Source organism: Leguminivora glycinivorella, chromosome 16 (genome assembly GCF_023078275.1).
Source record: "Leguminivora glycinivorella isolate SPB_JAAS2020 chromosome 16, LegGlyc_1.1, whole genome shotgun sequence".
Classification (NCBI taxonomy): Eukaryota; Metazoa; Arthropoda; class Insecta; order Lepidoptera; family Tortricidae; genus Leguminivora; species Leguminivora glycinivorella.
The window spans coordinates 20,964,952-20,981,038 of record NC_062986.1 but is presented as its reverse complement, the minus strand read 5'-3'; the positions used below and the strand labels follow the sequence as shown (position 1 = coordinate 20,981,038).

General features: G+C 41.5%; 1 protein-coding gene across 1 annotated transcript in view; it reads right to left on the bottom strand.

The window, feature by feature from the left end:
• Positions 1-245: 245 nt before the first annotated feature.
• Positions 246-16,087, bottom strand: part of LOC125234725 (cleavage and polyadenylation specificity factor 73) — a 49,416-nt gene continuing 33,574 nt past the window's right edge. Inside the window, exons 12-17 of the mRNA XM_048141097.1 lie at positions 15,682-15,790; positions 6,977-7,068; positions 4,865-4,957; positions 3,979-4,104; positions 1,924-2,046; positions 246-1,341 (exon numbers count right to left, since the gene is read on the bottom strand). Of these exons, the coding sequence (XP_047997054.1) occupies positions 1,231-1,341; positions 1,924-2,046; positions 3,979-4,104; positions 4,865-4,957; positions 6,977-7,068; positions 15,682-15,790 (654 nt within the window). The 3' untranslated portion in view covers positions 246-1,230. The remainder of the gene's footprint in view (positions 1,342-1,923; positions 2,047-3,978; positions 4,105-4,864; positions 4,958-6,976; positions 7,069-15,681; positions 15,791-16,087) is intronic.

The following is a 16,087-nucleotide window of genomic DNA, read 5'->3' as shown; positions in this document are numbered from 1 at the left end:
GTCTGAGCGCACGCGCGCCGTCGTAGTGACGAGAGCTGGACACGACGACGTTAGGAGATATTGGAAACGATATTAATGTTAAGTGGGAATAGAAGATTCGAGCATTATGATTTAGGTCAGGTGTTATTGGCATATTTTCTAAAAATTTAATACATGAAGTATTGTTTCAATGCTGTGCGTTTGTAAGTGATAAGTTTTGTAAATATTATGCTAAGGTTTTTAATTTAATAAAACGATAATATTTTTTCCATTTTTGTATTTTATTCTTATAATTATAACTAACAATATAAAATACTTATTTACAAATCCGACATTAGATGTGGTCTGTGTTTAGACTAAACAGTTTTTAGCATTTCTTCAATGGATAGACAATGTTAGTAGCGGTCAGACTTAGGGCCGGTTGTATCAAACCATCTGTGACCGTTAAAGCGTTCGTTAATTTTTATTGTATGGGAAGTTCCATAGACGTTTGCTGTGTGACGATGATGTGTTTGTCAAATGTGGTTGATGCAACTGGCCCTTAGTCTGTAGTCATGTTGGTCAATACAAAGGTAAAATCGGTCAGAGTATCTCCGGTGATTATATTGTATTTTGAGCTCGACCGGTGCAATGGCTCCGGTGACTCGTAGGAATGGGTGGCTAGATAAAATGAGGAGTGTCTTTTTAAAACTTATTTTTATTTTTGGTTCGACAATGTGTCTTATAAGTTATAAGATACGCCTAAGGTGTATATCAGAAGAGTCGCGAAATAAATGAACCTTTTTGAAAAGATATTCCTCAAATGAGAGTTGTGGTCGGACGGTATAGTTACCGGTATAAATAAGTGATGATTTCTGTACCCCGTCACATTAACATCTCGTTTGAAATGTCACACGAAAGTGAAATGATTAAAAGCGACAAGGTACAGAAATCATCGGTTATTTATGCCGGTGAGTGTACAAGTTCAGTGAGCTGTCTACACTCGCGCGGTGACGTAATCCTCTGTGGGCTGGGAGTGTGTGACGGGAGTGGTGACTTGCGAGTCGTGGAAACTTTCCAATAAAATCTTAATTTTTTTGAAAAGTTATTTAAACTTTCACGAAAAATAAAGGGAATTTAAATTTATGAAATGGAAAGTTTCCATCCATACAAAGTATGGAAAGTTGTGTGAAAATTTGAGAATTTAGTAAAATTTCCGTCGGCACATCAGTAGACGGGAGTGGGGAGTCAGGACTCGGGTTGTCGCGGCGCTCACACGGTGGGCGGCGGCGGCGGGCGCGCGGGCGCCAGCGCGGCGTAGAGGCGCGTGACGGCGGCCTGCACGCAGCGCGAGATGTTCTCGTCGCCCAAGCACACCACCTCCTGGAAACGACAACATATCATTCGCAATCAACGACAACTGCGTGCCTGATCAACTATGTCAACACGATTAAAATTTTGAAAAAACCCCCGACCGCGACGTAGTAAACCGATTTCCATGAAACGTGGCCGAGAACACTCCCCGACTCACTCGGCTTTCAGACAAAAAAACTAAATCTAAATCGGTTCTTCCGTTCGGGAGCTACGATGCCCCAGACAGACAATCGGACGCGTCAAACTTATGACACCCCGTCGTTTTTGCGTCGGGGGTTCAAAACTATATAGAAACAAAAGCGAATCAATGATAACGGACGATAAAAAGATGTGAAAAAAGACACGCCCCACCGATCCCACGAAACATAGCCAAATGCACAAACGCTCACAATAATATCTGTTTCGTAGCTACAAATCTCTATCGCTCTTGTGTATTGGCGAGACGAAACAAAACCGAACTACATTTCTATCCACGTCTGGCGTCGACGATTGCCATTTGGCTACGCCGGCTGGATTAAAACCGCCTGTTTATAAATTGCGACGACCACTCATCACATTAAACATAATATATGTAACGCATACATAACTCACCATATGTGCTAAATCAATATCAGCTCGTTTGCCGGCCACGTCCACATGTAGTTTATCGCCCTTGAACATCTTAGGGACGGAGTTTTCGCCGAACATCTCTTGTAACATCTCGATCACACATTCCTGAAAATTATATACAAACATTTCAAATGTCATTCGTACTTACATTTCTATTCTTTTTTATTCATATAATAATGGATTTCTGCTACCAGGGCACTTTGCCAATGTCAAGTAAATTACAGAGATATATAAAACAATATAAGTAGATTTTTTGCGAACGAGGCCTTCGCGATGCACTGGAGGATAGCTGGAGCAGCAGTACAAAGCATGATGGCGGCCGGGACCACGAACTGCCGAGTGATGTCCGTAGAATTGGATATTCGCATCTCAAAACGAATTCTTCATCAACTGCACCCTTTGCGTAGGCTATTTACTGCATAATATCCTATCAAACTTATACATAAATTCAAGGATCGGACAAACGCCCGTCATTTCGAAAATGTAATCCTGTTCCGTACAGCAGAGACTCCTTATGTTAATAAAAAAATTGTAAGTGTTTTATAAATTTATTGGACCATATAATTTATATCCAGTGACAAATTAGTTAATGATTATTATTACGAAAATTACTTTCGCCAATAAAATAGAATGACCAAAATTTTTTCTAAATTTTCAGGTGTGAGCCTATAAGAGAAACTTAACTCCGAGGCACAATCATATTGGGAGAACAATATACCAATGTCAACGATTACATATGCCCCTATGACGTCCGTAGACTGTGAACGGACTTTTTCAACGCATAAATGGGTCCTAAATTCACGTCGTTATAATGCAAAAATAACCCTTCGCCACCTTCCCGAATGGAGGTTGAGGGAGGCGATGGCTGAGATACGCGTCATACTCGTGAACGGGTGCTGTTTGTGGAGACTGGTCTGTTCAAGCTTACCTGGGCCACATGTTTTGTTAGATTATTTAACTTTACTTTTGAGCGGATTGCGAGACACTACATTCGGTTCTTGTAAGAATTAAACTTAAGTAAGTAATGTCTTAAGGATGACACTAGAGACCATCACGTTGTCGTTTAATTTAGTTAATTTTAGCTTTTGGACACTTAGAGACTTTATACATCTCTGAGATTTTGATTATATTTTATTTTAAAATAGACTCCTTACTTTAATGACCTTGTTGTCGTTTGATTAAGTTAATGTTAGTTTTTTGGACACTTAGAGACCTTATACATCTCTGAGATTTTGATTATATTTTTAAACTTAATTTGTAACCTTGATTGGCCCTTATTTGTAAACTTGATTTGTTCTTTAATGATTGACAACTAGAGACTTGTACATCTCTTGAAATGTGTAATTTAGCTGTTCATTTTCTGTATTTTTTATTTTTTTTTGTATTATTTGACAAAGGTTTTTACTTTTAAATATTTTAATTTTATAAAATTTGACTCTTGGAGACGCTATACATCTCCATGGATTATTTGATTAAGTATAATATTTTTACTTGTAATATTCAGTCTTTTACAACTATTGAAGTATTATAGATTTCTTTTATCTTTGTATCTGTTTGCACTTTCTTTATGTATTGATTATAGTTAGTAATAATATGACATTTAGAGACTTTATACATCTCTAATTCTATATCAGTGTATAGCTACTTTGCTTATGATTAATATTTTTAGTTAATATTTCTATTAATTTCATTTGTTTAACTTTAATGAATACTCTGTAATGTTGACATGTAAAAGTGCCCCCGTGGCCTATTTGCTGAATAAATGATTTTGTATTTTGTATTTAAAAAATACATATTTGGAGAACGAACCGCTATGTTCCACGGATCAATCGAAAGTCCTACATTTCTATTCACTTAGCAAAAATGAACAAACAGGCACTACTATAAATCGTTTTCTGCACTGGCACTACTATATATCTATGCGGCTTATGTTAGACGAGAGGATCAACTCCCTTGTAGTAGACAAACAGTGAGAAGAGTCTAACAACATGACGGCGACTGCAATTGAAACTTTGAAAGTGATCACACACGGCTCACCTTGAAGTGCATCCGATCCAATTTAGGCGCCAGCGGCAACGCCCGCGGCGTGGGCAACGACGACGCCGACAAGATGGCCGCCACTAGAGCGTCCGCGTACATGTCTGACACAGGCGACGCTTGCCACTGGAAAGTAAATAAATAGATACTAAACATTTAATAAATTAGGCCCAACCGACATTTTTGGTTAGGCTTACTTGCACCAACCACTTAACTCAGGGTTAGTGGGCTGTCATCTGTCAAATTCAATATAAAATGGTGAGTTAACCCTCCATTTTCGTTGGTGCAAGTGGTCCTTAGACATATAAAATCATGTTTCAACAGAACAGCGTATTAACTGCCAAACCGTTCGGTAGCATCAACACTTAAGACATCTTAATTTGTTTCGCTCGGATAACTTCGGTTTCAGCCGAAGCTAGGCCGAACCATTTGGATTACGGTAACTTTTTTTTATAAAATATTGTCCTTTAGAGCATTTTTTTTTATTTCATTGTATGTTTGAGAAAAGCACTATACATGCCTCGGCGTGAAAACGGATTCCCGGCCTCGTATCCCTATCCCGTATATACCCACTTGGCCGGAAATCCTCATTTTCCCGGCCTCTGATGTAATGTACTATTATACCATGCACGAAATAAAGCATCAAATAATTATAAGAAAAACATGGACAGAAGTTATTTTTAAATCTAATTTCTATTTAATAAGTCAGGTATAAATATATAAAGTAACTGAGTTGACCGTGACGTCACTCGATTCAATTTCATAAAAAATCCATATTAGCAACACGTTCAAATTCGTTTCGACAGTTCTTAAAAAGAAACTGATTTGACTAGGAGGCAAGTAGCCTATTAGTTTAGGAATGTAATCCACTATTCCTCATATGTACCTCTAGTGTAATCATGCCGTTCTCGACGGTGAGATCGACGCACTGGTACAGCCGCCACTTGGTCTCACTCACGAAGTCCACGTTGCCGGCTACCTGTAAACATGTTACAACACTTTACAACATTTTCTTTACAATTTTTTTTTCAATCCTATGTAGGAACAGTATAGCTATGTCAGCTCATATTCAAGTACGTGCGCACCGCGATATGAGCTGACTAGCCAAAAGCAATACCCTTTCAATGTGAGAACGAGACGCCAGTCTCACTGTTAACTGGTTATTTTAATATACGGAGTTAATTATAAAGTGCTTATTATTCCACACCAATATACCACCTCTTATAATATAGAAGTACGGGCAAATAACTTCTAAACCTACTTAAACTTACATCTACTAAATCTTACTTTTTCAATCCTATTACAAGCTATGGATCTTCAATGGGAATCTAATTGCAAAATACAACCTTTTAAAACGGTTATTGCGATGTCGATCATCCTCCTTGCGTTATCCCGGAGCCTGGGGTCCGCTTTGACAACTAATCCCAAGATTTGGCGTAGGCACTAGATTTACGAAAGCGACTGCCATCTGACCTTCCAACCCGATGTTTTCCTTCACCGAAAAGCGACTGGCAAATATCAAATGTCATTTCGCACATAAGTTCCGAAAAAGTCATTGGTGCGAGCCGGGGTTCGAACCCGCGACCTCCGGAACGAAAGTCGCACGCACTTACCGCACGGCTACCAGCGCTACCGGCTATTGATGTCGATGAAATTTACAATATAGGTGCGTATGAAAAAGACAATTTAGGAAACTTAAGGTTCATTTTTAAAACAACTCGTATGCCCGAGTTATGCAGGCAGCCCTGTTGGCCACAAATAGTAGAATAATGCGGTGTAATAGGGATGACGACTACATAAAATACCAACCACCAATATTTTCATACCAACGACTTCTAAGATTGAAAAAAACAATCCATCCATATTATATTGTTATTCGCTATTTTGTGTTTTTAACCCCCGACGCAAAAACGAAGGGGTGTTATAAGTTTGACGTGTCTGTCTGTCTGTCTGTCCGTCCGTCCGTCCGTCCGTCCGTCCGTCTGTCTGTCTGTCTGTCTGTCCGTCTGTCCGTCTGTCTGTCTGTCTATTTGTCTGTGTGTGTGTCTGTCTGTGGCATCGTAGCTCCCAAACGGATGAACCGATTTAGGTTTAGTTTTTTTCGTCTGAAAGCTGAGTTAGTCGGGAGTGTTCTTAGCCATGTTTCATGAAAATCGGTCCACTATGTCGCGGTCGGGGGTTTTTCAAAATTTTAATTTTGTGGTTAGGTTATTATAATAAGAAGTTCAATATTAGTAACATACACGATTGGTGTGTGTGAAGTCTCTAATCCGCATCAGGCTCTCGTGGCTGCCCAGGAGGCACTGGCAGTGGGTCCTAAGACTCGTAAGTATTCAAATACATATTTGTATCGATAATGCAATAGTTGTCTACTTGATAGACAAATCTAACAGGCGAGACGACTATAAAAACTAATTAGTCCGTCAGTTAGATTATCAAAGAATTTTAGACAGGTATTTTTTCTTTTTTCTCGTAAACGAAAAATGACGACGGTACAGTGCGTTGAAGATTCGCGTGACGTCACGCCTAGGTACAATTTTTACTTTTTTTTATTTTTTTTAAAGGAAATTTATAAAAATTACATATCGGCCACAATTTTTACTTAGAAGTGACGACACAAGCCCCCACTCCGGAACTTTGATGCTCTATATCTTTGTATTTTTTCATTAATTAGAAAAGTATGTGTTCAGTATTTTTGGACGATCTAACTGACGGACTAAACAGAATGCCATTTTTTTTATGTAGTCGTCATCCCTGTTTTAAGAATTTTCGACTTATTGTTTTCGATATAGCCAGTATGATAGATTTTTCTTCCGCTACTGCATGTGATAGACCACTTGTTTGTGTAATACTTATTCATACACGTACACTAAAGTTATCAAGCCGATAAAGTTCGTTTGTCCCTTTCCGACGTATTGGTGTGATAGAAAGGGACAAACGATTTTCATCGGCTTGCTAACTTTAGTGTACGTTTATGAATAAGGGGGGTAATGTTTACCTGCACCACGACGTGTCGCAGCAACGCCAGTGATCCAGCGTAGTGGATAGACTGCCGCTGGGACACTTCGGATTGGGTCAGCTCCGTGTATTCTGAAAATTTAAATATGTTTCATAATAGGCTAGGCTACTAGACTCATATCGAATTTGGCACAATAAATGATGTATTGTGTTCTGTAGTATTTGACATAAAAAACAATATTTATAGATTTTGGGTATTAAAAGTGTATGATGACTACGTATTTTCGATTAAAAATGTGTGCAATTTTTTATTTATTTTGGCCACCGTAAACGCTGTCAGCGATGTAGTGACGTCATCGAATTCGAACCTTACTGCATGTCAAAACAATCACTGACATATTGAACTTTATGCTTTCATACTTAAAAAGTCAGAAGATATTGTTTTCGAATAGAATGACCTGATTCACAGATAATCTATAGATTAACATGACTGTGTTGTTTTCACCTGATTACGTAAAAGTATACTTTAAAAATATGTTTTGCTGTTTTTAACTCATAATCAAATATGGTAATTGTTAGATAAATCAAAGATCGAGATCCGTAGCAGACTGATTTATTTCAAATGTACAACTACCGACATACTTATGAATCTACCCTACGTAACACCTCCCTCTCATTTCACAATAATAACTTATACCTAAATGAGATATAAGATTTATAAACTAACACAAGCTATGAAATCGTGTCAGGTCATGTTCACTTTAATTAATTTAAAGGACACGGCTATTCAAGTTGGACAAATACATAATGAACAATATATGTATCGGGACAGAAGTAGGTATTCAATTAAGTAATTAACAAAGATCCACCAAAGTATCATACATATTATGTTGTAAAAATAACGATTTAACATACATTTTCAAAAAAGTGTTATCTTAACATAAAGTTTTACCTACTAAGGTTTGATAAGCCACACCAACCATTCGTAAACCTTATTGCAAACAGATGCTCAATTATTTATGTTTATACAGGATTTTCCTTATCGATAATCTAATTTATGAATGAAGTTCAAGTGCTTCGACACATATAAGCAATTAACATAGGTACATCACTTTATTTACTATTAGGTATTTAGTAATAACTATTACGGAATACTAAAACTATATAATTAGGTACTATATACTAATAGGTAGAATTGAAGTTATTTGCGGAGTGTTTTAGTTACTCAATAGATCATATTTTAGTTTTCTGTAATTTTTCTATACAACGCAAAGCTGCCTGTCGTCTTGTTCGACCTTCAACCTCTTGCGGCGAGGAGGGCCCTATTCTACAGTCGGCGTTTGGAACTGGATTTCTAACAGGAGACAAGTGCGACTCCGGTTCCTCTTCTGCAAGCTGCCATTCATGCACGGTGCTCTCTTTTTCGATGACTCCACGTTGTTCGTCATCGTTAACCGCCGACTGTTGGACTTTAGCAAGAGAAAACCGAGACTTGCGTTTATCCTGTAACATTTGGTCAATGTGCCGTTTGTGTACCTGGCCATCTCCAGTTTTTACAGAATAGGATACGGGACTTTGACGGTCTATAACCACCCCTTCCGTCCATTTTCGATTATGCTTCGTGTAATCTCGGATGATGACCGGGTCTCCGACGGTAGCCTGGCGAAGGCGCGCCGGCCGGCGCTGCTCACTGGCGAGCTGGTGCTCGCGCACGACCTCACTAGCGTCAGGCCGCAGCAAGTCTAGGCGCCCACGTAGTCGTCGTCCCAGCAGCGCGACCGCTGGCTCTCGTCCGGTTGTGCTGTGCTCCGTGTTGCGATAAGTGAACAAAAATCTACACAGGGCAGTTTCTGCGTCTTCGCGTTCAATGTCTGCCTTTTTTAAGGCTCGTTTCACGGAGCGCACGGCGTTCTCTGCGGCCCCATTACTCGCTGGATGATAGGGCGGAGTTAGGGTTTGTTTTATGCCATTTCGCTCAAAATATGTCCTCAGTTCGAGGGAACTGAAAGGTGGTCCGTTGTCAGAAATCACCCGTTTAGGCAGTCCGAAACGCGCAAACATTCTCCTAAAACACGATATAACTGTTGATGCAGAAGTATTGTTGACTTTCTCTGCCTCTATCCATTTGGAGTGCGCGTCAATAACGATCAAGTAATATTTATTGTTAAAAGGCCCTAACCAATCAACATTTAAGCGCGACCAGGGTTCCTCGGGCCACGGCCACGAGTGTAGCGGCGCCGGCGCCGGTGCCGGGCGCACCGCGCGGCAAGCGTCGCATTCGCGCGCCGTTCGTTCGATATCTGCGTCAAGTGTCGCCCACCAAACATAATTACGAGCAATTTGTTTCATTTTAATGATCCCCGGATGCCCCTCGTGAATTTCCTTTAAAATTCCGCTTTGCAAGGTCATGGGTATTATAATTTTGTAACCCCATAGTAAACAGCCTTGATCAACATGAATGCTGTCTTTGCGAATGAAAAATGGCTTTAAGGTATCATCACTCAAAACTTTCGGCCATCCGAACATAACGTAGCCTATAACTTTACTCAAAACTGGGTCTCGCGCGGTCTCAGTTTTAATATCTTTAAAACTGAGTGGGAAACTTCCCTGAATGAAATTTAGATAACTGCCTGCCTCATCCTCTCTTTCAGCTCGATTGCCAGTCGAGAGCAAAGGAAGACGAGACAGCGCATCGGCTTGGCAATTCTGTGCGGATGTTACAAATTCGATACTAAAATCATAAGCCGACAACGTAACAGCGTAACGCTGTAATCTACTCGCAGCTGTTACAGGAATGCCTTTATTTTTACCAAAGATGTAACTAAGAGGTTTATGGTCACTTCGAAGTGTAAAGTGTCTGCCATACAAAAACTGATGGTGTTTTGTTACCCCAAAAACAATAGCTAAAGCTTCTTTGTCCAGCTGCGAGTAGTTTTGCTCGGCCGCGCTGAGTGTGCGCGAGGCGCAGCTGATCGGACGCTCGCGGCCATCTTTGCCGCGCTGCGCCAGCACGCTGCCGAGCCCGTACGCGCTGCTATCGACCGACAGCACCAGCGGCAGTGCCGGGTCGTAGTGCGCCAGCACGGGCGCGCTGCTCAACACTTTCTTGATTTTATTAAAAGCAATATCGCAATCGCTGCTCCACACCCAATCGACGTCCTTTTTTAATAAATTATATAAGGGTCTAAGAATGTCACTCATGTTAGAGCAGAATTTAGAATAAAAGTTTATTAAGCCCATAAAGCTTTTCAACTGTGTGACATTCGTTGGACGAGCTGCAACTATTGCTTTAATTTTTTTATTGTCTGTGTGCAAACCGTCCTTATCAATATTATACCCTAAATAAGTCACACTGTCTCTAAAAAACTGACATTTATCAAAATTGATACGGAGTCCATTTTCTTTAAGTCTCTGCAAAACTGCCCTTAAGTTGGCCAAATGTGTTGCCCTATCTTTTCCGGTGACGCAAATGTCATCTGCAAATACTGCGGTAGATGGCAGGCCACTAAGAGTCTCTTCCATAATTTTTTGGAAGTTCTCTGGTATACATTTAATACCAAAAGGAACCCTCCGATAGACAAAAGTTCCTACATGCGTGGTTATGGCTGTCATCGGTTGAGACTCTTGTTCTAACAGACACTGTTGGAATGCATTCGATAAGTCCAATTTTGTGTACTGTTCACCGCCTCCTAATGTTGCAAATATTTCTTCTATTCGCGGGAGTGGGTAATGGAAATCTTTGAGAATAGGGTTTATTGTGATTTTATAATCACCGCAAATACGGATATCACCGTTAGATTTAATAACCGGCACGATAGGTGTTCCGTAGTCCGACCGCTCGACCTTGTAGACGACGCCCTCCCGCTGCAGGCGCTCGAGCTCGCGCTCCACGCGCCCGCGCAGCGCCAGCGGCAGCGCGCGCGCCTTCACGAACACGGGTACGTCACTCGTCAGGTGCAAACGAATACGCGATTTAAAAGTACCTAAACCCTCCGCAAATACCTCCGGATACTCTTTTTTTAATACATGCGCCATGGAATCGCTTTCAGCTAAATTGTGACAAAATTCCATATACTCTAATAATTTTAAAACCCTAACCCAAGTGCGGCCCATAATCGGTGGTCCACCATTTTCAATAATGTGTAATTTTAATTTAGCCGAATTTTGTCCACAAATTACATCAACATCAATATAACCAAGCGCCTTGATAGGATCACTAATATAGGATTTTAACAACAATGTATTTCTGTTAATAGGTAAATGTGACAAATGTTTCTCATAAAACAATTTCGACACTGCAGAATATTTACTTCCCGTATCAACTTCGAATTTGTAAAAAATGCCGTTTACGGATAAGTTCACTAAATACGGTCCATCGTTATCTCCCTTCGAGATCAAATTATAAAAATGACAATCATCATCGTCCGAATCGCTACTTTCATTTAAAAAGTACTGACCTTTAGCCATCCTTCTGTTGTAAAAATCGCCACTCTCACCTTTGCGCGTACACATAACTTTTAGATGGCCCTTAACACCACACAAATCACACGAAAAGTTCTTGTACCGACACTTATTTGGAGGATGTGTGGGTTTCCCACATCGCGCACACGGGGCCCGCTGCGAACCGCTGCCTGCGCCGGCGGCGGCGGGCGGGCGGCGGCCGCCGCTCACGCGATGCAGCCCGTCGTCGGCCGCGCTGCCGCCCGCGCCCGCCGCGCCGGCGCCGGCCGGGGCGCACGCCGTGCTCGCGTGCCGCTCCGCCGCCTCGAGCGCGCTGGCCAACTCCACGGCCCTTTTGTAATCTATGTCTTTTTCGGCGAACAACCTCGAACGCATCTCCTCGCTGTGTAAACCTGAGACGAATTGGTCTCGTAAATTTTCTTCGAGGCCGGTTCCGAAGTTGCAGGTTTTAGCCAAATGTTTCAACCCTTGGAGATAAACACGAATGCTTTCACCCTGCTGTTGCACCCTTTGCCGAAAAACGTGTCTCTCGGCGATCTCAGATCTTTCTGGTTCCAAGTGTTTCTTTAATAAGGCCACTAAATCGTCAAAACCTTTGTCCTCCGGATGAGCGGGGTACACAAATCACAAAGTAAATTGTAACACTCTCCACCGACAACCGTTAACAACGTAGGCACTTTTAGATTGTCACTTATGTTATTTAACTTTATGAACTGGTTTACGCGACGCACATAGTTGTCCCAATTAGATTCTAACGAAAATGGTTCTATTTTACCGATAGGCATGTTAACACGAAGCGTAAAGTACTTAACTTTAATTTTTAAAACCGACTGCGCCAATGTTAGATAAATCAAAGATCGAGATCCGTAGCAGACTGATTTATTTCAAATGTACAACTACCGACATACTTATGAATCTACCCTACGTAACAGTAATATTTTATTTCGGTTAATTGGACAGTACTTAATCATATAAGACAGACTTTAAATAAGGGTCAAGTAGCCTATTTGAGTTTAGTTGGATACTATGAGCATTATTTTATTTTTTTGTGCCATTGTAACTGACTAAGAATTTCACAACCCATGTGTAGATTTCATAGAATTCTATAACACTGAGAACATTGTAGGATATTATATTGTGGTATAGGCGATGGGCAGCAATATGTCACTGCAATATAACGATTTCGCTTTCTTTCAACCCTTTAATTGCTACGATATGTAGGTGGGCGTAAAATTAAATATTATTTGTACTCTCGTACTTTTTATTTGTCATTTAGAGGGCTGTGCAAAAAACTTTACAACCCCACCTTATAGATGTCAAGATAGTCTATTCTCCAACTCCGCATTTGAGCATGTATATGCAGTATGTTTTTAGGTGCCAATAAACCATAGACATGTTTTTTGAAACTGTCAATTTTTGTGTGAAAATCCAGTAAACTGTGAATTTCAAGAAAATTATTCGTTGTTGCTTTAGAAAACTGTTTTTTATGCAACGCCGTTTAACTGAGTCAAGAAATACTCGTGGCGTCGTTAATACCAATGTTCGGCTTCGCCTGAAATTGTTACCCACGCCACTCGCCTTTTTTGCCCTGTCTAAACACCGGTTGCATAAAATACTGTATCAATTAACTTTTGCGTGAAGCGTGACATGGTCACATTTGACATTCCGTGCAACCAGTGGCCGAAGACCGACCCACGTGTCGTCGTGTTGTCCATGATGGTCAATCCAAGCACGACAATGCCTGGTTCTCCTTTTTGAATGATAAACGCATGAGGCGTCACGAGCAGGCCTCTAACCCCCGCCCACCTGGGGGAGCATACACCTGCCGTGTGCGCGGACGAGGGGTCCTCTCGAATTGGGATATATAGCCACGAACGCAAGTGTCGTAACGATGCTGCTTAAATCATCTGTCATAAGCCGGGTACTCACTAGCGAGCTGTAACTGTTACCGAACAGATACTGTAACGAGGTTCTAGTGTGTACGCATGTTACAGTTCGGGCTCGCGACGTCGCCGGATCCAGTACCCCGAGCGTACTCATTTAGCGAGCCGTAACTGTAACCGAACAGATACAGTAATGAGGTCTAGTGTGTACGCGTGTTACAGTTCAGGCTCGTAACGTCGCCGGATCCATTTCCTGGAGCGTACTCATTTGTGAGCAGTAACTGTAACCAAAAAGATACAGTAACCAGGTTCTAGTGTGTACGAGAAGGCCACATCACTGTAAAATTAATGACGAGCCGGATGTATCTGCATTTTTGGATTGTAACTCCACAATGTCGGACGAAGGTGTCTCTGTAGCCGGGTACTCACTAGCGAGCTGTAACTGTTACCGAACAGATACTGTAACGAGGTTCTAGTGTGTACGCATGTTACAGTTCGGGCTCGCGACGTCGCCGGATCCAGTACCCCGAGCGTACTCATTTAGCGAGCCGTAACTGTAACCGAACAGATACAGTAACGAGGTCTAGTGTGTACGCGTGTTACAGTTCAGGCTCGTGACGTCGCCGGATCCATTTCCTGGAGCGTACTCATTTGTGAGCAGTAACTGTAACCAAAAAGATACAGTAACCAGGTTCTAGTGTGTACGAGAAGGCCACATCACTGTAAAATTAATGACAAGCCGGATGTATCTGCATTTTTGGATTGTAACTCCACAATGTCGGACGAAGGTGTCTCTCGCTTGTGCAGCAGATATGTATATGTATATTTATATTTATAGATGCATTACTTCATGATACCTATCGGCCACGAAGAAGGTGGATTCAGAGAATGTACCGGAAAAGAAGTGATCTACTGTAAATAATGAAAAATAAAAAAAATTGTAACCATTATAAAAAATCACTCGAATGAGTGCAACCGATTTCGAATATTTAATAAATTTAGGAGTCTACAGGACACTATTCTCCATTTCTCCCTGTAGGAGTCTATCAATAGAAGCTATTAAATTTCTCCTCTGACCATTCACTCACGATGAAAAGTTTGACGTTCGCAGCGGATTGTTACAACCTCTCTTCTCGACGTCCACGAGCGCACTGCGAGCGCCCTTTGATTCGCGGCAAAAACCGACAATTATCGGCTCGCTGTGAGCCGCTCGTGTTGCGTTCGTTGCAGGCTCGTGAACCACGTACACACTATGTTTTTGGTTACAGTAACGGTTACGGTTACATGCAATGTTACAGGTTCTGAAATGAGTACGTTGTAAACATTGGTTCGCTGCGAGCAGTAACGCGCACCGCTCGCAGGAGGTTCGCGAACCATGTACACACTATGGTTTTGGTTACAGTAACGGTTACGGTTACCTGTAACGTTACAGGTTCGGAAATGAGTACGTTGTAAACATCGGCTCGCTGCGAGCAGCAACGCGTACCGCTCGCAGGAGGTTCGCGAACCACGTACACACTATGTTTTTTGGTAACAGGTCATGCAACGGTTACAGTTACAGCTCGCTAGTGAGTACCCGGCTTTCAACCTCTCTTCTCGACGTCCACGAGCGCACTGCGAGCGCCCTTTGATTCGCGGCAAAAACCGACAATTATCGGCTCGCTGTGAGCCGCTCGTGTTGCGTTCGTTGCAGGCTCGTGAACCACGTACACACTATGTTTTTGGTTACAGTAACGGTTACGGTTACATGCAATGTTACAGGTTCTGAAATGAGTACGTTGTAAACATTGGTTCGCTGCGAGCAGCAACGCGCACCGCTCGCAGGAGGTTCGCGAACCATGTACACACTATGGTTTTGGTTACAGTAACGGTTACGGTTACCTGTAACGTTACAGGTTCGGAAATGAGTACGTTGTAAACATCGGCTCGCTGCGAGCAGCAACGCGTACCGCTCGCAGGAGGTTTGCGAACCACGTACACACTATGTTTTTTGGTAACAGGTCATGCAACGGTTACAGTTACAGCTCGCTAGTGAGTACCCGGCTCTAGATGTACATATATATTTTTGTATTGACTTTTTGTTATGGTTTTAGTGTGAATTGTATATCTATAAATGTTATCTTACTGTACTGCACCCTCACTTATTGTGTTGCACTGTCGCCCGACCCTGAGCCCCACGGAAGACCAGCGCTGTGGCACCATCTTTGCCAGAGCATATGCTGAGTGGTGTCCTTTTGCGACCACTATACCAAACTTTATGTATTTTCATGTTGTGTTATGTACTTTAGTATGTAAGTACCTTCTTGGTCGTAATAAATGTATTTTCTTTCTTTCTTTCTTTCTAGATGCAAAGGCCTATTATTATTATGAAACTTTTAATAAGGAACAGTTGTGTACTAACTGTTAAGGTCCTGCGGCGCCAGTATATGGTAGTTGAAGTTGCGTTTGACTAGAATGCCTTGCAGCTGCTTGCCTTCTTCGGGCGGCTCCACTGCCAAAGAGCCCATCACCTGTAAACCAATGTTGTGCAAGGATAAGTGAACCTACTTGTGAACTTATTATCTAATTAATTGACAAATAATTAAACATGGCGTAATCCATACTAATATTATAAATGGGAAAGTGTGTGTGTCTGTTTGTTTGTCCGTCTTTCACGGCAAAACGGAGCAACGAATTGACATAATTTTTTAAGTGGAGATGGTTGAAGGGATGGAAAGTGACATAGGCTACTTTTTGTCTCTTTCTAACCCCCCACTTCTCTAGAGAGGGGGGGGGGGGTTTGGAGTATTCCACTGTTTTCGAATTTA